Source organism: Colias philodice, chromosome 2 (assembly GCF_061535455.1).
Source record: "Colias philodice isolate Cphi_HAF_F1 chromosome 2, ilColPhil1 Martin Lab GWU primary, whole genome shotgun sequence".
NCBI classification, from domain to species: domain Eukaryota; kingdom Metazoa; phylum Arthropoda; class Insecta; order Lepidoptera; family Pieridae; genus Colias; species Colias philodice.
Window position 1 is genome coordinate 4,318,604 of NC_143087.1, and position 26,514 is coordinate 4,345,117.

At 33.2% G+C, this 26,514-nt stretch overlaps 1 protein-coding gene across 1 annotated transcript in view; it reads right to left on the reverse strand.

Moving 5' to 3' along the window:
• LOC149490321 (whirlin-like) overlaps positions 1 to 26,409 on the reverse strand; it is a 58,556-nt gene extending 32,147 nt beyond the window's left edge. Inside the window, exons 1-9 of the mRNA XM_089703084.1 lie at positions 26,166 to 26,409; positions 13,491 to 13,657; positions 12,498 to 12,699; positions 12,102 to 12,334; positions 8,237 to 8,390; positions 7,109 to 7,239; positions 4,934 to 5,092; positions 2,340 to 2,465; positions 952 to 1,118 (exon numbers count right to left, since the gene is read on the reverse strand). Coding sequence (XP_089559210.1) covers positions 952 to 1,118; positions 2,340 to 2,465; positions 4,934 to 5,092; positions 7,109 to 7,239; positions 8,237 to 8,390; positions 12,102 to 12,334; positions 12,498 to 12,699; positions 13,491 to 13,637 — 1,319 coding nt within the window. The 5' untranslated portion in view covers positions 13,638 to 13,657; positions 26,166 to 26,409. The remainder of the gene's footprint in view (positions 1 to 951; positions 1,119 to 2,339; positions 2,466 to 4,933; positions 5,093 to 7,108; positions 7,240 to 8,236; positions 8,391 to 12,101; positions 12,335 to 12,497; positions 12,700 to 13,490; positions 13,658 to 26,165) is intronic.
• Positions 26,410 to 26,514: the final 105 nt, after the last annotated feature.

The following is a 26,514-nucleotide window of genomic DNA, read 5'->3' on the forward strand; positions in this document are numbered from 1 at the left end:
CAGTACTTAGACGAAATTGAAAAATAATTTTATTTAACCACACAGATTTACGGTGTGTTCGCATACATTGAAAACAACCTTAAATCTTTTCACTAGCTGCAAGTCTAAACAGTTTTGGAATTCCTTCACATTTATAGAAATACATATCATAATTAGCTAGTAAATTGTAATTAATATCTGATTAATACGATAGATTTGGCAATCGTCTCTTTGAAGTACAATTATTGTTAGCTTGTTTATCCATTTTACATTGAGGCGAAGTGACAGTAATCCAGTCACGATAGCACGAGCATAATATTCTAACATCAACGATAATGTTCAAAGTTTTGGGCTCAATTTCGATTTAATATCTAGATACCTACATTATTCGAAACCCGAAACCAAACAAGAAGTTTGAACACGATTTAGATTTGCCTGATGTCTACATTTTCAAGGTATGTACCTTGATAGTGAGAGTGAGAGTGAGAGAGTATTTTTAAATTCAAAGCAACTTCAGTCTTGCAGCGAAATTTTGCTAACTTTTCCTGCATTGAGAAAACTTATAATTACGTATCCTTAAACTTTTTATATTGTTTCTACAAAGACCTAAAATATATCTTATATTACGGAGTAACTTCCATAGATTATTGCAAAATGTAGAGGAAAGTAATTGAGATTTTATCTTTTGGTAGTTCTTGCGGTTTGAATTTTTCCGAATATAATAAACAGCATAAATCGAATATTATATTTGTATCTAATAAAAATTATAATATCTACAAAGAAATGTTTTTGGCCGGTTTTTCTATTTCGATGTTGAGTAGTATTTTGACCAACCAATATAATTGACCGCTTCCGTAGTAATTAGTGTACCTAGTAATATTATTTTAGAAAAATAAACAGTTATTATTTTTATTCAATTATTAAATACTAAATGTTAATTAATTTATAAACTTATATATATAGGTATGTTACCTGGGGGCCGCTTCCCGTTCCCCATACGCTGTACAGGCATGAGGCACCTTGCCGACGTCCCTGACAAGCAAAGACATTCTTTTGTGGTACTTTAGTTGTGCGACTGCTTCATCGTGTGTCACATCTACGAAGGACTGCCCGTTTACTTCTAATATCTGATCCCCGACCTGGTAAAAAATTAAAGGGAATTAATATAAATCATAAAAAAAATTGAAATATAAAGAATCTCTACATGATATCTATTAAGAGCCTTTAACAAAGAAACACTTTATTAAATCTCTAAAAACACTGATTTTGTGGGTAGTTTCGCAATAAGAAATTCTTAATTCAACTACTGAAAACCATATCCCACATAGATAATATTGCACGAAATTACATTTATCAAAAAGAAAAAACGAAAAATTTACCAGATAAAAACAACAAATAACATAAAAAATAGCATCGAGGTCGGAAAAGGTACGAAATATTAGAGCCTAAATTGATTTCATACGAGGCAATAGCTGGCTTTATAGCGGGTTTACATTGAATTTATGACACAATTTTGTTTGCTACGATATAAATTGTTTCCTGTTTATCGGTGATCTTTAGCGCCCTATAAGGCTGCGTTAACAAATTTTTATTGAAAAACTAATAAAAAAAATTATTAGTTTTTCATTTCGCAATAAAAATATTTGTTTTAGGATTCTAGTGTCGGCTTCGCTTGCGGTGAAAATTTTACTAAAACGCAGAAACAGTTATTGAGTTTATCCATTATAAACAACTAAAAAGGAAGTGTGGAAACACAGTGTGGAAGCAACGCAAATAATATAAAAATAATGTAACTTTTTTAATTTCAGAAACAGGTGCATCATGGCTTAATCTCATTAAATATAAATGGGGAGGGCAGTGTTTTAAAATACATGCTTACATAACGTCAGCCAAATGTAGGGACACATTAAAATTCATGAACACGACTGCTATAGAGTGATTATTCATGAGAGGATCGAAACTGAAAATGGCACATGTTTGAAAAATATGTTTTTACAAATTGTATAATACTCATTTCATAACTTAATTAGATACTTTACTTTCTATTTAAAATAAAAGCAACTCAATGAATGAATATTATTTGAAAAGTCAAATAAAATTAACATAATGATGATACGGTTTTTAGTTATGAACCAATAAAAAAATCATAATAGGTAACTATCAGAATAGAGCGTTACGTGCATTTTTTTTTGTCTTGAAGAAAATTAAAGACTTAAAGTACGGTCTACTATATGAATGAACACCTACCCAAAGAAAAATTAAAAAATAATCGTTTCCTCTTAGATTAAGGATTGCGCTACGACCGCGCGCGCGGAGATCAATCCTTAATCTAAGCGTTTCCTATTGTGTTTATTACAAACCATTAGTCCAGCTCTATCTGCAACGGAGTCTTTGTCCACTCCCGTGATGTAAATGCCAAGATTGTACTCCAAGCCGCCTCTTATCATCAGCCCCAGTGACTGTCCCGGCTCAATACATAGATCCACCTGTGTACAAATGTACCGTTGAAAATATGACCAAAGGATAAAAATAATTCAAAGAGCGTGTGTGCCATACGTATCAGAAGTGAAACTTCTTTTGCAAGATTCTAACTCTACTCCATGACATAATATATCAATTGGATATACTTGAAAATTTCATGTAAATTCTCCCCATACTTTTCATTACATTTACAAGCTTACAAACTTCGCAGACAAAATGAAGCTAAACGCAGCATCCGAAAAATTTACAGTTCTGTCGATAAAACTGAAAAGAATAGAATTTGCTTTCAAATAAATCTTCTTTATTCCCAGTGATCGAGTAAATTGGCAAAAGAGAGCTTTACTGGGGCGCTTTGATGCCGAACTGAGTATCGCTGATCGCATGTAAAAGTAATTCACTCTTTGCGATTAAAAATAGACGTTACATTCTGAATCTTGCTCCGGAAATATTGTTAATGATTATTATATATTAAGAATTAAGATACACCGTAATATTTTTTATTATATCTACTAACTACACACACCTTTGGTAAGGCTAAATATCTATTTTTCAATTTCCATTGATTACAATGTGTTACGTTTGTTCAATAATTTCAATAATGCTAATACATGTGCCAATATATTGAAATTTAGCAGAGTATAGCCAAACATGTATAGACACTGGACTAATAATACAAATGCCTGCCTGAGATAACAAGATATGTCATACGGCTATAACTTTAATTGCATACTAGTATTACGCATTCGTATATGGATTACTTGCACCTGACATTGTATTACCGGCATTATGGCGTAGGATCACAGGAGATTACTTCAATGCATTACATGAAGCCGTGAGTTTATGACGGAATTGTAATATTTAAATGACGTAATAAAGGTGTTCGTATTATTTCATCTGTTAACTGTTTCATACAAAATTAAATTATTGCGTATATTTACTACGTACGTACGTACTTTTCAACTTTATTGGTAATGCTTACGATAGTCGCTTGTATTTATTTAATCTCAAGATATAACAAAAATTTAAACTTTAAAAGTTTCAGTTTATGTTATCAATAAAGATTTTATGACAATTGAAGATTTCATGTAATCAAACACTTTTATTTGTTTTATAAGTCGACGTCACAAAAAAGTTCGAAACACTTTAAAAAAATGCAGTGAAATATAAAAATAATTTTCATCTCACTCAAACTCGAATCAAAATACTTATTTCAGGCATAATTTATCTTCTGCGCACTTGTATAAATTTATTATTTAACATTTTAAAAGGGTCATTGCAGATACCTACTATTTTCAGAATCCATTGAGAGGAACGATTTGAATTACAGATGTTTTCTTTTAAATGATAATTATAATACTTGACCGATATTAAAATTGTAATCTACTAGATATATAAAATAACACGAATTGGTCGAATATTATTCCTTATATCCATATAATAATAAATGGTTATTATTATATGTCCGTATAAAAACCTATTACCTACCCATCAAAATATTGCTATAAAGTAAATCTTACATCTAAATACGTATGGATTATTATACAGGATATCCCGTGGCATAATAATTTCAATGGAAATTTTGCGTACGCTGATTGCGTAAAAAATACTTTTCATATATTAAAAAATCTACAATATAAACTAGATAGAGTGTAAAAGCTTATTTGTCAGAAATAACAGTCCTACTTTAGATATAAGGGTTCTTATAAAAAGGCTTGCTTTCTTAATTATATCATCGCTGAATTTCAAAATGTTTCGGTCTTAATTGCCTTGAAATATCAACTATGTGCAAACGATCGAATTATGTTTTTGGGTCGCTTCTCCTTTGAAATTTCACTGGTTGCACACATTTCTTCATTTGTGACATTTAAGGCAAGGCAAAGGCAAGTCGGCGTTGTCTGAAATAAAAATACGTTCTCTATCGCACTAAAAGTTTACCACATATTCTGTAAAAAGTATAATCGAAAATCCCGAGGGTGCTGTGACCTAGTTGCCAGCTTACAAGGCATTAAGAGGTTTCTTTTAGCCCACAATCGACCTACCACTGTGTATTTCTGATTCCCGATTGCAATATTAACTGCGTCATTGTTTTAATGCTAGCGTTTGTTTGAAATTGCTACCGATCCATCTCAGTTTATTTTTAATATTTTATTTACGTAGGCGCTATTATGAGAAAATAGTTGTGTAACGTCATGCTAACTCACAATGCATACTATAAATATTATATTGTTGTGCAACAAATAACAATACTCAAAATTAGACGCGATACTATCACCGCTAATCTTTTCCATGTTCTAAATAATCTATATGTCTTTAATTTTTAGATAATAATTACTATAAACTTGTTGAAGAATGTAAACATGAATTTGGTTACGACACAGCAACAAAGGTGGTTTAAACTCAGAGTGATAAATATACATCTATAAAGTGCAACAATCGAATAGTGGGACACACGATAAAATGAATTTTACATTACCCTTCGTATTGATCGGTCCTTGCTAGCTGAGCGCGGCGGGCGCAGCGGCGGCGGCGACGCTGGCCGGCCGTAGCGGTCCATCCAAGAGCACGATGCGCGACCGACCAGCGCTCCAGCTGTCCGTACCACCATCGTCAGTTGACGACATGATTTTAGCATCTAGGAAGAAATATATTTACTGTAACTAGGTAAGGATAAAGGGACTAATTATTAACTTGAATCATTAAATAGCATCAAGCTATTAGACCATTATACACCATCATTATCACTTCAACAAAACTTTTAAATCGATTATCATGATAGAAAATCGAATTGATTTTCATAGTTTAACAACTGAAAGTAGAGTTTTTCCACACTTTTAAAGAATTTTTCGGCCTGGAATAAATGCAAGAACAATGTAAACGAATAACTTAATATGTATTTGCTGATGTGAAATATATTACGTAAATATCGTAAAGGCAAAATTTTATAGCAACATAAAGTCTAGGAATAGTCGAGACAGTACGTCCGTACGACATTCGTTAGCCGGCTCGACGCTCGATGTAATAAAATTTACTGCCCGATTGGCTACCACGTACCTCGCAAGGGTCGAGAATCCCTACCAATATTAGATATGCGAACGTATGTACGTGTATGTATGTTCCTTTATCACGCGAAAGCAAGATCAATGTTGAAAATTTAAGAATAGGGACGGATTAGGTCTACGAGAAAAATAAGACTGAATTTTTTTGTGAAAAAGAATAGACTGGGAATACCGAAAATTAATAAGGAGACCGACTGAAGCCCTTGACGTTCGATAGTTTAACATTATATATTAATGATCAAGGTGCCAAGAAAATTACCTATATATTCTCCCCTTATCTTACAATAAATTAATGAAAAAGTCTTTTGATCCATAAATACAATATAATATCATAAGTTCTTGTTATAGCATAGATATAAATGCATAACTTATGAAGTATAATAATAATATTTATATATACATAATCATCCTAAGTTTCTTATCCCGAGGAAATAAGCTTACGAGAATATAATAAAAATAGGAGATGCGATGTAATAAAAACTTTGTCGTAGCGCCGAGGCCTACGCGCCGTAGCAATTGCTTACTAATAAAGAAAATATTGTTCGTAAAAGCGTACTTCTGTTCTCGTATTGTATTCCCAAATTACTGTTCATAAAGATTTTTTTTTATTTTATTATAAAACATTGTAATTTTAATATAATACATTAATTGTTATAATTACACTTTAATTAACACGAAGTTAGGTTGAATATTCGTTTTAATAACTATTATGTATAAGAGAAAAAGATCGTACTTGCCCAGTTGAACACTACCTACTACCTAGTAACACTAGCATTAGAGAAGGGCGGTGCCCAGTGCCTATTAGCCATTAACTAAGCTCGGTCACGAAATAATTACATTCACTGACTGGCAACACAGCTGGCATTGTTTAATTTCGCTGCACATTTTCATTGCCACAAATAGCAGCAATAGAGGAAATTTAGTTGGCAACGTTGTGATTTTCGCAATATTAAAATAGAACCTCAAATAGCGTTTCATACACGTTCTAACTAGCTTTTACTTCATTTCACATAACGTAACAAAGTATTGTAGCCACAAATATAGTATCCTTTAATTTCTTTACTCTCAACTCAAACTCATTACTTACACGAAATAATTTCTATGATAAACACGATGGTAAGGTCCCTTTTTCTGAATAAAATGTATGAAATTTTTTATTCAAAACACATAAACATGCCTATTTGAAAGATCCCCATGCTTCATTTAGAAAAGTAAGACATAAAATCGATTGAAAGATACAGCGGTAGCCATTTAGATAATTTATTTTGGTCTCTTGCAAATTGGTAACAGAAACGTGCCATGAAAAGGTCAAATGTCAAATAAATATACATTGTATTTATTTTAGACGACGGCATAGAAATATCTTTGTTCGACAAGAACAACATAGTTTGTGAAGATAGCTTATTATAATAAATCTCCGTTGATGTATTAAAAACATTTCTTACAATATATATATTTGGTACAGGTATCAATAAATTTTGCTGGAAGGCACGTGGAATTATTTACAAGTTAGGTACAATATTTATTTGGCGTCCCAGGAATAATGTTTCATTGTGAAACGAAATATTTTATTATACTTGTTTAATAATTACCTTAAGTGCATCCTCATGTGATATTCCGGAGAAAGGAGTGCCATTGACTTGCAATATAGAGTCTCCGGGGCGAAGCCCTGCGCGCTCTGCTACTGAACCTTCTTCCACTCTTGATATATACACTCCAACACCTATGAAACGTTACTCATATTGCATCATAACGTTTGTTTTAATAACTCTTAATGAAGTCTCAAAATATTTGTTTTAAATAATTTAATCCATATTCGAATGATATGTTTCTAACGTCATTGTTTTACATATTATATGTATTAACATTTATGTTCATTATCAGAATGAGCATATTATCAATTTCTTTGGCTGCAAAAAATCATGCAAGCTCTACAGAAGAAATAAAGTATATACTCTTTTGGAACTATAATCACGTATTGTCACGATTTTGTTAATATTTTAACCTGTATTCAGCGTTTATTTCAATAATTAACTACGAGTAGGTAGGTACTTATTTGTTTTTGTGGCTTAATAAAAACATACTTTATCTACAGTTTTATTGTGAACGCTGACACGTTGATTCCATATAAATAACTTAATAAAATCCATGGATCGGATGAGATTAGCGTTTCGTGAAAAGCCTTTGATCACTGATTGGATCGCTTTGTTTGACCGCACCGAGTTCTATTTATATTCGAATCAATAAACGGAGCTCTATCTGTGTGTTTACAACAACATTTAAGGTGAACTTTTCCCATCTATCTTATGATATTGGTAAAATAATAATGTGTTTTTGACAATCTGTTAAAATTGTATTGATGTCGTATACGTTATAAAATGTATAACTATATTTAAATTTTCATGGGAACGAGACTTGTACCAAATACTCAATACATAGATGATGAAGTTATCATGTAGGTAACTAATGCTGATTAATTTCAAAATCCGTTATAAAAGTTGTAGTGTTTCTTAACTAAGCGAAATGGAAGGTGCAATTATTTCTTAACTAAAAATATCTAGCATGTGTCTCTATATGTTAACAAAATTATGCTGTAACTCAACTTCCAATGTAAGAAGAGCTGTCCAAACCTACACTATTTTCGAATGTTTGAATATTCACTAGCCAATCTACTTAACATTGAAGCTTCTGCTGGCCTAACACCTAGAAAGAAAACGTACCTGCTTCTTTACCTCCTTTGACGCAAATCCCGAAGCCGTGCGAATCCGCGGGGTCCCGGCTCATGGTGACTGTGCGGGTGGCCGGCTCCGTCGGGGGCGCCGGCGCTCCGCCCGAGGAGTACGGCCTTTCCCTCTCCGCACCTCGGTATATCGCCTGGTAAAGTATTGAGAAATTAATATTACACGTGTTGAAAACTTAACTATTACAAGAGGAAAAATTATCTGTCGTTAGAATCAAATCGAGTGAATAGAGACAAGATAGAAAGTAGAGTTCGATATTGGGTCTTGAGTTAATGTAAAAAGAGCACTAGTTTCAATTAACGTCTTAATTTATCTTGAAGTACGTTATCTTTTATTAGAAATTCACTATGTAATGTGACATGGATATGCATGGAAAGATTTTCAAATAATATTTAAATATATTAAATAATCATTTAAAATGTTTGTATTTTTTTTTTGCATAGATTAAATGTATTTTAAGGAATTCTAGTAATATAAAAATAACTGCGTTAAAAACAACCGACTTCATAAACAGAAAAGTAAAAAATAAAAAAGATTTGATATTATTAATTACTACATATTATTTAGATGTGCTATTTACTAAAAAGGTTTGATGTCGGTGCACGGGCTTAATACTAGTGTTTGGCACCGACTTCAAACCTATTTAATAAATAGCACATCTAAATAATATGTAGTAATGAATAATATCAAATCTTTTTTATTTTTTACTTTTCTGTTTATGAAGTCGGTTGTTTTTAACGCAGTTATTTTTATTTAATACTTTTTAGTGTATTTATCAACACGAATCAAACGAGCCCAATCTCGATATAATTGAGTCAATATATTACTGAGTTCCTAAGGCCACCTTCCGATTCCATCATCAAATCAGCTCTATGTCATGATAATGTTTCATCGCTATCCAATTTACATAAGTATACAAAATTTCAGCTCAATCGGTTACCGGGAAGTGAATCAAAGTTACTTGCTACATTTCAATGAAGTCATCGAGTACAGACAAAAATGCTCATAAAATAAAAACTACTGGGTTTATCCGAATAAAATTTTTATGGGACCAATTCGACACCATCCCGCATCGAACAAAAAAAGAATCACGTAAATCGGTTAAGAAACCTAGGAGTAATCGGTGTACATACATCCAAAAAAAAAAAAAAATTATACCGGCCGAATTGATAACCTCCTCGTTTTTTTGGAAGTCGGTTAATTAAAAATAAAATCTTTTTAAGCACATTACATACTATCTAAGCGTACATTACGAGTTAGTCGATACTATTATTGATAACGATTTATCAATTCTATTTTATTTCATAGGAATGATAAATATGTGTTATTATGAATTATGAGAAATATTCAATTTGTTATATTCCAGTAAGCATTGCGTATATCGTTTTTATTTCGAGCACATTGCCTTTACAAATCTTTTCAATATCTGCTACGAGAAAATACCGAAATAGAATGATATTTTTCTGTCGCTACGGAATCCTGAAATCTTAGAGAAAATTGTTTTAGTGCTTTTACTCGTAGGGGAAAATACATTTTGGATTGAAGCACTTACAGACATTGACCGTAAACAAACCTTTTTTACAGATATAAACTATAACTTTTGATAATAATATACTTCAGATAATTTATTCAATACTCTCAGAATGTACTATAATTACGTTTCTAATACTAAACAATAACTAATCTTTATTCATAAATCATATTCAATCAACATTTTAGTGCAATAAAATCATTATTTTATCGTTCTACATATAAAATTGCAATATTTGCAAATATCCAAATGATTTACGGCTTACTTTATGCCAAAACTTTAACCAAATAAAATATTAAAGAATCATCCGAGAACCGATTATTCCTAAACTATATTATCTCTCTGAGAGACAACATCAGCCTTTTAGCTAAAGCTCGAATGCAAAGCTTTACTAAATGAAGACATGGACATATAAAAGTTTTAATTATTTTCACTTCCATTACATTCGATACATTTGTTCATTTTGTTAAAAATTCTTAATATAATTTTAAGAATAAATAAGAAACTCTTTTAATATTTTCAAATATATTTTCAAAACCGTATAATTTTCTTATGTTTAATTTAAGAACCTTTGTAAAGTTTATCATTTAGTAAAATCAATCGAAAGAGGATTTAAATTTACAATCAACGTATTACATAACTAGTGAAAGCAGAAAATGACTAGGTAGTTAATAAATAAAAATATATATTATGAATAATGTTATTACAGTAAAAACTAGACCATGAAAGTTATTACATATATAAATTCATTTACGCTTATTGATAAAGTTTAGTTTTTTACAAATCGACTCGCATAAAACGTGTCTCTATAACCAAACCGAGGCAAACAAGGTAAAGGAAAAACAAACAGGTAATTAATATATACTACTATATAACCTGGATATTTATATGACTTGTGTAAATTACCTCATAATTCTCGTTGGAATCCAATTTGAAGACAAAATGTAGGACTTCAGTTCACTAAACCGCTCAATAACTGAACACATCACGCACCGCTTAATGCTTCCCGGCATACATTTTACGTCACTTTTGTATGAATATCGATCACTACGAAGACCTACTATGATCACCTACATACGAATTCGAAAAATAATCAAACCCATAAATTTTCCGAATGTTTCTCGTAGAGTATCCGTAGCAATAAAATAGAAATCACACCTTAAATAACAAATTGTTCTGAATTCTAACTTATAAGGAAATACAAGAAATTAATGGCATTAAGAATGCTTTTTACAGGAAATATGAAATAGACATGGCTCATTACAGCATTTAGACTCGACTGACACAAACTATTACATTCAGCGGTGGCCCTCACCTGACTGAAATCATAATATGGACACACCTTTACATGTATTAAAAGGTTGTGACCGTATTGTATTTGAGATGTAATTAACAAATGTTTTAAAAAACTAACTTTTTAAGCTTTATTAAATTTATCCAATATACAGTATTGTATAGTCAACAATCGACTACAATTCCATCTGCTTGATACTGCCACTAAAAGATTCGCGACTGCTTTTTAATGCATCGATCAAAGATGCATCATATAGGTATATGATAACCATATAATTTCCTCGATAATAACTCATAACTGCCCCCCTAGTCAAGTGGCTTTCTGTTAGCGTAGCGTTCAATAGAATAGACTACGAATGTATGAGGTATATCTCATACATTCGTAGTCTATTCTATTGAACGCTACGCTAACAGAAAGCCACTTGACTAGGGGGGCAGTTTAGTTTGCGTCTTTAAATTTTGAAGTAGTTAATAGATATATGGGGCAGGCACTCAGGTTAGGTCATATCCATTTGTTTCTCTAAACGTTTACCGCTGCGGCCATGAATAAAGTAGTAATATCGACTCGTAGCAACTCGGAATAATTCACGCATTTGACAGGCCTCGCCGGACGCCCACGTTTCATACATCAGACTATTTTTAGAAAACCAATTCCAAATGTGTCAATAGGTAATATCAACAACGATTAGCAAGTTGGTTTTTCTCATTCATATATACCTAGTTTGAAACTTCAGTTTATTTTATAATAATAGTACAAGGCCGTCAGGTATTTTCTTAATTTTTGACGCAAATTTCTTGAGTTTTCCTTTCATAACATCAAAAAGATAATTATCGCAATCAGTCCACCCGTTCACGCGTGATGCCATAACCAAGGAAAAGAGATATTGATTTTTATATATTATATGGTATATGTATATGTAGAGTCATCTCTAGTAGTAGTAACTACCATAATATTTTTGTCTTTGACTGTTTATCTATTACTTAGCCGAGCTAATCCTAGTACTGAGTATATAAACTTACATGATGTGTAGTACTGCTAGGACTGCTGGCTGGGGAATGCCGTCGTGTTGGCAAAGGTGCGGGCAGAGGAGCTGGCAGCGGTGCCGGCGGGTGCGACGGCGGTAGGGCCTTCCCCAGCGCCGCCGCACCGCCCTGCCCGAACAATCGTAGCACTTGCTCCGGTGATATCGGCCTCTTCTTGCCATTGGAAGCGCTGAGGTGGCTTGTACTGTTTCTTAAACTTGTCGCACCGGCTAGTAATAAAGAATTTTAAGCTGATTACCATTTACTCTACTTATACTTACATAATTTAACGAATTAGCTTCATAGGATGCCCGTGCCCAGCAGTGGGAACGTATATGGGCTGATGATGATGATGATGAATTTAACTAATTATATGACGCTATGAACACGAACCTGCACTATTAGCTAACGTTGAGGAACCGACATAGGGGGTCCGTGCTAGTTTTCCTGAGTAGTGGTGCGAGTAGGCGGGGTGATGGCCGTGCGAGGAGGCCGGCCGCTCCACGATGGTGTACGAGGTGCCCGGCGGCGAGTAATACACGCCGCCGCGGGCACGCGCTCGCGCATCCTCCGCCTCATAGCTCTGCCGGTTGTCCTGCAACCACTGCGCGTATCCAATATTTCTTTTAAGGATTTCCCTTAATGGGATTTATTTTTGATACATTTGAAAAGATGTTGAAATTTTTTTTTTTCTGTAAAAGGAATAACAGCCCACATTCTTGTTATATGTGAAACAACTATAAACAGGATGTGGCGTAATTATAATGTTTAATCTGGTAACTTCACACCACCTGGACCACCACAAAATTTGTTGTGTTGTGTTAAGTAAAAGGTTATCGAGGTATTCAATATTTTAGAAAAAAAAATTTGGTGGTATGGCTCCAAAGAAAGAAATTTTTTCAATCTGTTTTAGCGTCATAGCATTCCGGGATAGATACGCTATCGAATATTAAACGATAATTTCAAAACTTTATAACTTAAATTTCATGTTTGCTTATATTCGTTCCTAAGTTTAATCTTACGTGGTGTAAAAAAAGATATCGTGACCCGTGTGCCAAATAAAGAAAAAACATGCCTGTTTTATCAAGATTCCGAAATGGTATCGTTCACTATAATATCAGCATTTCATATAAATTAAATTCCTAATAGAATTAGTCAAGAGCCTTAATTTTTATAACTACAATAATTCTTATATTTATTTCATTACTTGCAATTTACTTAAAAGTATTGCTTTATCAAATGACCCAAAAAATAATATACTTAATCTTCATTGAAGTGACAAGCAGGTAATCTATATTCACTTCCCTATACTTTCTGTCCACTTCTTATGATCTTAGTAAACCATACCTATATATTTCTTACAAAAGACAAGCAGTGTATCTCTACCTGCTGCGAGCGCGAATGCCTCGCGAGATGATGTGCAGGCGGGTGCTGAGGCGTGGCGGAGCGCCAGCCGTAGCCCTGCGCATAGGGCGGCGGCCAGCGCGTGCCGAACTCCGCCAGTTCGGAGCCCTCGCCCTCCCCCGACCTCATGCCGGGGGCCACCGCTCACTCTATAACAAACAAAAACTTTTAATGACCCCCGTTCGTAAACACAATAAAAAATACAAAGTAGACTAAAGTAAAAAAGCTTTGTAAAACTTTTAGTCTTTATATGATCTAGTTTTATTATTGAGATTTTTTCTATGAAAGAATAAAAAAATATACATGTTTCTGTTTATGATCACTTATGAAAAGCAAGCTGACTCGGCCATTCTCTACTTGCTATGTATGTAATATGGATGGTGGTATTCAGGGGTGAGAGGCATTCCTAGTTCACGATCGAAGTAAAGTCGTCGGCCTCATAAATCCATCCGCGCCCAGGTGTTGCGAGTGCTCCTAAATAACCCAAGAATGCGGTCTATCTACTACCCTATTACCAAATTATTTATACTTTATAATTTACTATTCTTGTTAAAGTTTCCTGAAATGGTGCCAATAACGAAGGAAACAAATTGCGACATACTTCAAAAACCGCGATATAAATTATAGGCACCATTTGTTTAAGAAATTTATTTACGAGCTATGGACATTGAAAATTTATGATTTAAGGACTTATATTAGATTTTATAATTACAATTCAGCCGAATAATATTCAGGCACTTCATTAAACGGCGCTGGTGATCAGAGACATAAACTAGCTTCCGGGCTTCCAGCTAAGAAAACTGCCTACGACATCACCATTTCAAAAATACAGTACCATTGTAGTCAAAATTTGTAATATGCTTCAACAATACTATTTAGAAAATCATGATAAATTAGTGATAGATTGACTGTAGGATAGACGAATTATACAATATCGTTAACATAATAGTTCCGTGATCCCTTATCGACCACCCAGGTTTTGTAGGACAAGCGGCAAGCCTGCGGCCGACAGGCACATTTCCGACAGGGCTATTACTTACAATATATTTTAACAAAAGCTTACCGTAGTTTGAGACAGTTAAAGATTAATAGCTTTACTATTGAGAAATGATCCCTAAACGTTTCTAATGTAAAGTGAAAATCAAATTTTATTATTTTCTATTTATACTTATAATATTGAATTAAGTTATTTCTTTATTTATTATTTGTTTCGCTTTAATACAGAAACAGGTTCAAATAGATAATTTTTTTATCACCAGAGTGAAAAGGCCGATCTCCACCTCTCTCTACTTCGTACACATTGTTAAAGAAACGAAAATAGACTAGACTTTGACTATTCAAAAAACAATTTGCAGTTGAGATAAGAATAACTAATAATCGATCACTTTTATAAATATTACTCTTGCCCGTACATTAAACGACATAACTACTGTAGTACCACGTAGTACTGTATGCCTTAACCCAAAGCCAAAAAATTCCAGTCATTGGATTTTTGTACAAACATTTCCATTATAAAACAACGTGCTCGTATCGGGTTTTCGGGTAAGGTTTTTAACCTAGACCATGAACTTATTATTGGCTTGCGTGCCTCTTGCACAAGACTTGGGATTTCTTGGGTAATTTTTTGCAAGTTTATTTGAAATATGCAATTCTGAGAATTAAGTAGTATTATTGATTCAGTACAGTCGCTGCAATAAAACGATAGGCAATTATTTTTACAGTTTATTCGATATACTCGTATTACAGCTATGAAGTAAGTAAATAATAATCAATTTTCACATCGGATAAGAACAGCCCTAATTGTACAATGTGTTTAACATATAAGAACATATTAGTTGCTGACTAACCGATTGCGGAACTTTGCGTACCTATTATGCATTATCTTGATAATGTCTGCGACGCAACTACATAGAGCCATTTCGATAACAATGCGCTAACAGGTTCCGCGTAGATAATATTACATTTTAAAGTTCTTTTGCCCATTTTATTTCAAAAACCAATTCTTTCTAGGATCCATCGGTCGAAATACGACACTCTTTGACCACAATACAGGTACTCATTCTGTACACCAAAACATACCAATCAAAATATTTTCATGGATCATTGAAAGATAAATCTATAAAATAAATGTATATTTAATTTTAAATTGTGTTAGTTAAACCCAACATGAACATCTCATACCTCAAATTCGGCGGAACGTATAGTTATAATTTTTGATATGTTGGATTTGTCTTTGCATGGCGTAAGATAATCTATAATATAAAAATGAATCCCAAAATGTGTTGGTAAGCGCATAACTTGAGAACGGCTGAACCGATTTCGATAATTCTTTTTTTATTATATTCCTTGAAGTACGAGGATGGTTCTTATGTAGAGAAAACGTAAATATGTACCACGGGCGAAGCCGGGGCGGACCGCTAGTCTATAATATAAAAATGAATCGCAAAATGTGTTGGTAAGCGCATAACTCGAGAACGGCTGAACCGATTTCGATAATTCTTTTTTTATTATATTCCTTGAAGTACGAGGATGGTTTTTATGTAGAGAAAACGTAAATATGTAACCACGGGCGAAGCCGGGGCGGACCGCTAGTAATAAATAATTGTTGAAATTTTGAAAGCCTTTCAAACAATGTGTACCCTATTGGAGACAAGGCGAGGAGCTAATATTAAAAGAAATACTTCTGTACGATAGCTGGTTATGATCAGAAGGAATAAACAATACTCTCATATTTTGTGAACATAAATACTACAAAATTGTACAAACTTATTCCTGGATCCATTTCCATTATATTCCTATAAGGCACATTAGACCGTAGCTTACCTATTTGTAAGCAATATTTATGAGAAACAATCTATATTTATCGGGTCATTGTCCGTAATAAACCAATATCTAGTAAGTTATTCAAGCCAGATCACATTGTCAAACATTTTTCGGGTTCGGAGGAAAACCTCCGCACTGCGGTTGTTCGTATCAATATTGTTACACTAGCATTGTCTGTATTAAATAACAGCATGGAGTATTAAAGTTACGATAAGATAATAGAATATATACAACTATGAAAAATCAAGTTAAATACAACGAAAGGGACAACTCATGTATAAAACAAATTGGATAAAAAAAATCGTAAATACAAAAAAAATACTCTAAATTCAAAACACTTTTGCCTTAATATTATAGATTACCAATCTATAATATTGAATCTATAATATGACATGCATAATGAATACACAAAGCCGTTAGCTTATCTGATAGGTACGTTTTCAAAATATAAAATATGAACCCTTTAATTCCAACCAAAATGAATTAAAAATTGAGAGGAAATACTTCTAAAATCTTTTATGAAGTGCGTTTATTATTGATTTCCGCAATTATTAGCCTTGCTAATAAGGCAATCAGTGCACAATAGGATATTTGCCAAGAAGAGTTATCAGCGACAATGTTTCATGTTGATAAGCTGAGAAACCGTCTTGGCGCCAGGCCAGACTGCGCGCCCAGTTCGCATTCATATCACAGTATTAACATTTCAACGTGCTGATTCGTTATATTGTCACTTACATTTTTATTGGGAAGCTCAAACATTTTTGTCATACATTTATTCGTTTTGTGGCTCTAATAAAACGCTCAAAATGCCCAACGCAATAAAGAAATGTCACCACGCATTCTGAACATGAATTACAGGATACACCCAAAAATACTATTAAAAACATTTTATAATATGCATGCATCAGAGAGTATGTCACACATTCATGTCATCTGGTGCATAATTGCAGTGCCAATTAGCTTTCGAGTGTAGGCCTTATGGATGCTTTCTACGTTCCAAGCCTGACGCGTCTATGTGTTAAAACCGACACATTTCCAATTTAACTAAGTAAAAAAATGTTAATGTATGTAGCTACAAAACATTCAATGTTACAAATCTTTCAAACCGTTAAAAGGAAAACGTTCTATGTTCGACCTTATTATGTATATGTACATATAACTTTTATTTATATATGTTATCAGTTTCTTCCCCAACTGTACTCCTGTGATGATAATTTCAGTCATTGGATCCTAAATTTGCTTCATATTATTAATTTTGAAATAAAACTATTTACTTAAAACATAAAAGTATAACGTGTGTTGGTGTACAATATGTGTGGGCTTTATACGCCCAGGTACCGCCTTGCAAGCTCCGTTTGATAAAAGCATAGAAATAGTGAAATGCATCCTGTCCCACATATCTCTATTGTCACTTGTTAGGTCGGCTTTGTTTGCTCTGAAACCGTCGACGAGTTGGAAAATGAATACAAACCGCTAACGACTAGAAAATTGTCCACATCTGAGAACAGATGAACATATTAATAACGTGTACGGCACTACTTCCGTCTTGTTGGTAAGCACTGACCTCTTTACACACTTATTTTCGACATAATAAGATGTAAGAACTAGGTTGATTTAATATGTTCTACTTTATCATTTAAAAATACTTTTCAGCCAGCCATTTTAGGTGAATTTTACATTTAAATATATCGCCCATCTTATCTATTCAGTTGGTATTCGTAGAATGCAATCAATTTTCACAAACAATTTTGGGGTAACATAAAATTTGAACTTTATTGTTTAAGAAAAACTTTTTCATCATGGGCGTAGCCACGGTGGGGCAGGATGGGGCACTTGCCCCATCCTGGCTTTGACCTGTAAGGTACCTAACCAAATCTATAAACTGATGAAACCGTCAGTCTATCTAGTATCTAGGTAAACTTAAAATCCGTAACAAAATCACACTCGTTTCTCGAAAGTCGACTGATCTATATTTTGTGTTTTTATGGTCTGTAAGAACCTAAAACAAAAATGAAATTGGATCGTTGTTTCCAGCATTTATCATTATTTAATTTTCTATTGACATGTTTAATATATTTCATGGTAAAAAGAAATTAACCCTACAGTAGTCCCGTGGTCTACACGTGTAATCCAGTGATACAAAATTGCAAATTTCTAAAAATCTAATAGCTCCAGTTATTTTATCCACGCAGTGCAGCGTGGAGAGTCGGGTGCGCGTGATTGTGCAACAGGAGCTTCGCAAAATTCGCGGTCTACGTACGTATGCCACGGGACCAACTACGTAAGTTTTTTGTTGTGACTGTTTCATTTATTTTTTACAAATATTAAGTATATTGTGATTTTAAAAATAATGTTACAGACTTATAAATTATTAATTTTATAATGTATTGATTTATATTTGCAGGTAAAAATAGAGTTATTTAGATAATTATGGACAACAGACGAAAGAGACTGATCGAGGCTTGGTTTGCCGAAGAACATTGTCGTGATGAACACTGATTATTTTTAATTAATTCTTGGAAAAAAAATGGCCAAATTTTAATCAAAATTTTTATATGACAAGAAATGAAGATCCTAACTATCCAAGTTTCTACCTTATTGAGAAAGATTAACATTTTTAATTAAAATTAAAAATATCATGACATTTTTTTATTTTATATTAAAGACCTTAAAATGAGCTGTAATTCTTCCATTTACAATATCACAAAATTCTCCATAAATTTTGAGATATTTGATGCAATACCAAATATCCCTAGACTTTGTTTATGGGTGTATAATAGCCCCAACCATATTTTTAGGGTTCCAAAACACAAAAGGAAAAAACCCTTCTAGGATCAACTTGTTGTCCGTCTGTCAAGACCCTTTATCTAAGGATAGCTTGTAAGCTGGTATCATGCTTAATTCATATCGACTGCGGTCCCTTGAAGCAGTGAAAAAATTAAACTACTAGCCTAATTGGGTTTTGAGTGGTTTTGATTCCTTTTTCATAAATACTTCGCACTGCTTTTCTGACACCAACATAGGATTCATATGAATAAATGCATTTGTGTTGTCGTAGTTGTAAGAAATATGAGGTCTATGACAAGAGCTGCGAAGGGCTCTCATGACGTCATGGGAACAGAGGGAGGAGAGGGGTTCAAGGCCGGAAATGTAGGTCAATGGGACACGGGTGAAAACGGGTGTCGAATTTTACTACAAAACAGTTTTACTACGGCCGCAAGCCCCCGTATACTAATATGTGGAGGTTGTAAAGTGACAGCGGACTATGTCATGACATTGTAGTTATATTATTAGTACCTATAGCCCGTTAGCTACTATTAACTATTCTGTGACCTAACATCTATCCATGTAATACAGTTATATGATTTTTCAGTCAACGCAATCGTAGCCGTACGTCATTTAAATATGTATATGTATTGTGGTACAAAACTAATCCTTATATAAGTACTTAGGTACCTTATAAACGAGCAAATCTTGTTTACCTACTAGCACAGACTAATAATAATATACTACGTCTACTAGTAATATTTGGTTCCTACTAGTCTAGTCATATGCTATGTTGCTCTTGGTTTATGTATATGTCGTGGTCATATCGTAGATTTGCTCATTTCATGAAATGGCCAATTTAGTTTGGCCAGATCGTTAAATCGTCAACGTTTCACGATTTGGTCATCCACATTTGGCCAGATCGTCGATCTGGCTAAACGTTTCACGAAATGCGACCATTTTTGTTTCTTTTTTAAAAAGCGATTCGCTTCTGGCACTCGCCGGCCGCTGCCGCGGCACGCTCGCTTTGCTCGCTCGGCTCGTGCGTTGTTTATTAAAGTCTAACCTAACCTAACCTAACTGTTTTCTATTGAAAAAACCATTCGATTCTGGTATTCGCCGGCGCTAGCGCGGCACTAACTTAAATGACAATAAACAAGTTCTTAAAATATCCTGAATTTTTTATTGTTTTATGGACTCTCTTAGATATTTTATACGATCTGTCCAAATGTCGATGACCAAATCGTGAAATGTTGACGATTTAACGATCTGATCAAACTATGTTGGCCATTTCATTGACGACGCGGTTGGCGCAGTGGTAAAGTAACTGCCTACTGAGCCGACGGTCCCGGGTTCGATCCCCGGTCAGGGCAAATATTTGTGTGATGAACTCAATTATTTGTTCTTGGGTCTGGGTGTTATTATCTATATATGTATTTATTAAATATTATATTTATCGTCGCCTAGTACCCACAACACAAGCCTTAATTGAGCTTACTGTCGATTTGTGTAATAATGTCCTATAATATTTATTTATATTTATATTTATTTATTTATTTCATGAAACGAGCAAATCTACGTTATGGCCACGACATATACATAACAAGTAAAAATTATATGAAAAATAAGTTTTTATAAGTATAAGAAGGTAGCGAAACTTATATTAGGTATGTATGTAGATTGTAGATGTTAAAGTTTATAATCTATCGAAAGCTCAAAATAATCATATAAATTTTCCAATTAAATAACTAAAAGCACCAATATTAATATCAAATATTTTAATAGGCGTGTTTGTAGAGTCAACCAAGTAGAAGATGAGCAAGGCTTACATGGTTCGTCTCATCTGAATCACTTCCACATGGCTGGTGTTCATGTTGTCAAAGAAGATCAAAGAGGTTCGAGCCTTTTGTAATGGCGTAAAACTGGCGTCTTGAAGGCTAGAACAATGGCCTAAATGGGATACTCGAGACGCTTCACTACATTGGTTTTATCAACGTCAAACGAAATTATTCCACATACTTTGCCTATGTAGACAACAAACTTATTTCGTGATTTTTAAACGACCAATAGGAAAAAAGTATTAACTAGCAAAATATGCGAAATTCAATACAGTTATCAAATATCGAGCGCAATCAATGAATTTGCTCATTTAAAATATTTAAACCTCGTTAGCTTCGCGTTGATTAGATTTGAATGCGAGTCTTTGTTGCCAATAATTATTATTTTTCGCACGGCTATTGGTGAAATTCACTTCCATGTTAAAAAAATTACATTCTTTATTCGATTACTTTTTACTTCTTATTAAATATTTATTTATTTATAATAATTTTATTTATAATTCTTTATTGAACAAAATATGAGAAAACAATAGTATGCAAAATATCTACAAAAGTATGCATTAAAAACTTAAACAATTCAAAATCTTCAACCCTGAATGCGTACGGTGAGAAAAGCTTAAAAATAAAGGAACAAATATAATTTCGGTCACAAATAAAACAAAAACTAATTAACCTACATTTTTATTTTAGGAAAATTTTCATTACACAAATTACGAAATAGGTACACAATACGCATACAATATCAGAGACATTCCTTGAATTAAACATAAAATAGGACAGAATTTAACGAAAAGTAGAACAAGAGCGGTCGCTAGACAGTGAACGGGCGAAGTTACGGCCGCATAAATAATAAAAAAATAAAACAAACAAAGACTCAGTATATTCTAAGCAAATGGTAGCATTATATTTCATTTGTTTGCAATTGAAAACATGTGATCATTGTTTTTTAAGGTTCTTTATGTGTGTCCCAATTTGATTGCAAACTAGCTGGCCCGATAAATGTTTTTCTGCCTTGTTTGGCGATTCATTTTTAATATTATCTATAGAATACACAAATTGCATGCTAAGAATTAAGTTTTGGATATTTATAAGATTTATATTTTCCAAAAAATGAAACATTCAAACGAACTAACAACAACCTAAATACTATTGTGATGTTTTTAATAAACATTAGTTTCTTGAAAAGTTCTCCATAAAAGTAATCTATTTAGAGTTTAGACGCCCGCTATGTTGATTGGCTGGGTAAGCCCAGATTACAATGACTAATTTAATTAAATGCTACCTGTTTAATTTATCAACGTCAGGAACGCTGATCGAAATTAAACATTTGCAGGCTGAACAAATACATTTATTATCTGTGCGAACATTATACAACGTTTAGAAATATTTTTTTAAAATTAAGAATAAATTATATTTCCAGTAGATACGTGGCTATAAAATTTTACATTTGATACGTTTTAGTTTACCTATTTACTAATAGAAAATATACCAAATAACTTTCTTAGCTTTAAAAATAGCACCCCGAGATTTTTATAATAATGTTGATTGTTGCTCCAGTGTTGATGGCATGTCACATTGAATGTTATTCAGATAAAAAAAACACTACATAAATTTTAACCTTCGAAGTCAAGATTTATGAATTTAATTTAAACAAGATTTAAAAGCATTATGAGAACAATTAATTCTGCTATTTCAAGTCAGAGGTAAATAACTTGAAAGCTCTATTGTTAAGCGGGCGAGCCGCAACAATACAAATAGTGGGTATACAATATACTCTACTATTAATTAATTATTAAATTATTATTTACTTTAAACAGTTCCAATCTTTTATCTGAATCTAAATTTTCGATTCTGATGTTTGTCTAAAATGTTCTTAACTTTTAAAATAATATGTATTTAGGATAACAACGTCATATGCTCCCGATGGAAAATTAAGAATCTAAATACCTAAACTGATCTGCAGTGATTTTTCGGATTTATTATTAATTATTATGTCTCTCTCCATAATACACGGGTACCGCCATAAGGACGATAACCGGTCCTTTGGAAGGCTTACGTGGGGACACAGGTCCAACACGCAAAGGCCCTTTAGAGAATTTTAATGTGTTGTGGGACACCAGCCGCAGCCTGCCCATGCCTGCACTGTATAATTATTATTATTATATTCATTATTTATTTTACTCATTATCTGTTACGATGTAAATAATTCAGTAGTATTAATATAAAAAGCCTGAAATTCTATGATTAGTCAATGCCTTTTACTACAAAAAATATTTTAAGCAGGCAAACAACATTTTTTTAAAGGTTGTTTGCCATAATTGGGTTAATTAATTGTCTTAATTGGGTTATTATAATACATATTATATAAATATTCTAATTAACAATAATATCGAATATTGTAACTCAACAATACTCAGCAGTTTAGTTTTGTATATTTAAAACCTTTCGTGAAATCAACCCCTTTTGTGCGGAGTCGTTCAAACTCAAAGACGCAAATCACATCGCGTGTACAAAGCCCTTAAAATATTTCCGTTTAAATTTGTGGTTTTATTGCCACAAAACGAGTACCAAAACGTTGGTAATGAAATTATGAGGCTAATAAAATACAAATAGGTTAACTGTATTATGTGAAAAGTCCGAATGGAAATAACGAATTCTAAAGTTTGAATGTCTTTACAAGATTTTGTACTTTTTACAAACTGCTTTTTAAGTACCAATAAGTATCATTTTCTTCTTGTATGTTTGTGAGTATGTATTTAAAAGTGTATTAATAGTAGTCCTAGGTGAAAATTATTTGTAAGTAGGTAGTATTTGTGATATAACCTATATTTTTCTTTCTTTCAAAAGTAGCTACTTAAGTATGGTATCTAATAATTTTTAATAAAAAAAAAAATTTTTTTCGAATAAAGAAAAGGTTTAATAACTCGAACGATACCTACAATTTGTGATCCCCTAACGATTAAGATAGAAAAAAAAATTCAATCTTTTCAACGTTAGCTCTACATGTAGAGAGGAAATTTATTTTTTTCAATCTACACGAAGACAATACAAGTTGGCCAGGAAAAATAGCTCGGTTTATATTGCATTTTATTACATCAAGTAAAAATCTAATTTAGCTGAACTTTTCTGCATAAAAGAGGCGAAGCATAATTCGCCAGTACAGAAATGAATGCTTCGCTTGCTTGCTCGTCACGTTCGCTCACAAATATGCATGTAATTTTAATTACAATGGCGCTTTATACCTTCATCGACCACATTCCTCTGTGCTTTGGCTGAACGTGAATTTGAACGCCAAGGCGTAAATATTTTCACGATTCATATGAAAAGGAGCTTCTTCTTGAGCGTGATATGTAAATTAGGTATTATTATTTATAAGGAAGTTTTATGTACGATGTTATTTTATGCGACTATGAATTATTGGCAAATACCAATGTATTTCCTTACTTTCATTGATAAATAACTTGTTTTCATTCACACTATGTGTAATTTCGGTCAAAAGTTAAAATTCTTGAAGATTTGGTCCAAAATTTTCTTATGCCTCAAATAAGGCAAAAACCCCGTTATTATTTTACAACAATTAACAGGGATCGATGGAAATGCTTGTGAACTTATTGCATTGTTTTGTTGGTCGCGTGCGCCCCCATCCCTGTCACGCGATTTCATATCACGTCATATTATTATAGTTTACACCGAACAAGAGTAAATTCAAACTAGGTAATTATTAAGCTTTATGATTACCTCATTAGAAAGCTTAAATGAAGCTAAAATGTAATTTATTTTTATTAATTTTGTTGTATGGAAAGCTTTTTAAATATTTGCTTTTGCCTTTCATTAAATGCTTTCAATTAACGGCAACCTATTTCATTATTTATTTTTATTTGTTGGGTATTGTTATCTACTCACAACAAATTTACTACAAATTATTTTATAATGCATACCTTTTCTTTACTTATCCATTTTCATTTTTAATTATCGTTGAATACTGAATATGCATGCATATAGAGTGCATAATGATATTTTTTAATGAAGTTTCATAAATTATTTTTGCCTTCTGCATATACTAAATGGACTTTGCTTTATCTACTACATACATGCGTGTTTATGTTTGTAAATAAATTCAAATGGTAAATAGAGAAACGTAAATCCCAGAATAATAGAGCTAGGTAATTGTTTCTTTGAATCTCCATACCTATTAACCCCAGATTCTACACATTAATTTTATTTTTCATTGTAGTATAGCAGTAGGTATTTAAATTACATATAGATGGCCTGTCTCTGTTGTGGGAATAAAAATGGGCTATAAGCCCATATCATGGTTGTAGAATTATGATTGGACATATTAAATTTCAAACACCTTGGGTAGTTAATTTTTGTACATATGACGTAGACATTAAAAGCTAAATATTGTTCCTCACATGTGTATTTAGTAATATTGCGAGGAGACCAGCAGGAACCTGTATAAAGTACTAAGACTACAATGCAAAGTGTATTTTTTTAGAATTCGTTATATTGTGTTATATCATTACATGTTTTTTTTAAGTATTTACCAGTTTTATCATTTCAATAAATAGATTTAAGTTAAAATAAAATAAACGTAATCTCAGAATATTTAATACTAGATTTCCGCCCGCGGCTTCGCCCGCATTTTCAAAAGAAAACCCGCATAGTTCCCGTTCCCGTGGGATTTCCGGGATAAAACCTATCCTATGTGTTAATCCAAGTTACCCTCTATATGTGTGCTAAATTTCATTGTAATCGGTTCAGTAGTTTTTACGTGAAAGAGTAACAAACATCCATACATCCATACATCCAGACATCCATACATCCATACATCCATACAAACTTTCGCCTTTATAATAGTATTAAGATAAGATTCATTAATAATACGATCAAAAGATCAAGGAATGTCTTGTAGCACAATGGGTGTGCCATAATCAGATTGCGGCACTCATAGAGCTTCGTCGTAGACATTGGCCGCTCCCAACACAAGCCCTACGGTTACATCGACACCTAAATACACACTGTATTTTTAGTATCATGTTACTAAAGAGCAATTGCTAAAGTAACTTTAAATCCAACATAACCAACATTTTTGACAATGAGAGCGAGTACATATTGACAGTTGTTACGCTAATTCATTCCAACGTAAATTATTGTTCATTGATAAACTTAACATCTAATGCCCACTTGCGGACTCAATTAACGACCGCACGAAATAGAGTCAACTTACCTAACTATTTCATTTTGCGCGCGGATTCATTATGTCGCATATTTACTGTTTGTGGGCACAGGTTTCGATTCACATATCTGTCCCCGCGTTATAATCACGTGATTGCACTTAGCACCGAACCGACACTGGGGTACGAGAGGCCGAGGGCGGCGACGGTCGCAACGCGCGCGTGTTGTTGTTATAAGAGAGATCCTCGGAGCGAGTGAGGTGAGGCTCAGGCGGGCGGTGGAACGCGACTGCGCGGAGCCTCCTCACCGCGCTCGATAAGTTGGCCATGAAAATTTCAGCCGAGCAGCTGTCAACCGGTGGTGGCACGCAGGTGGCGCGCGCCACGCACCGCTCGCCAGTC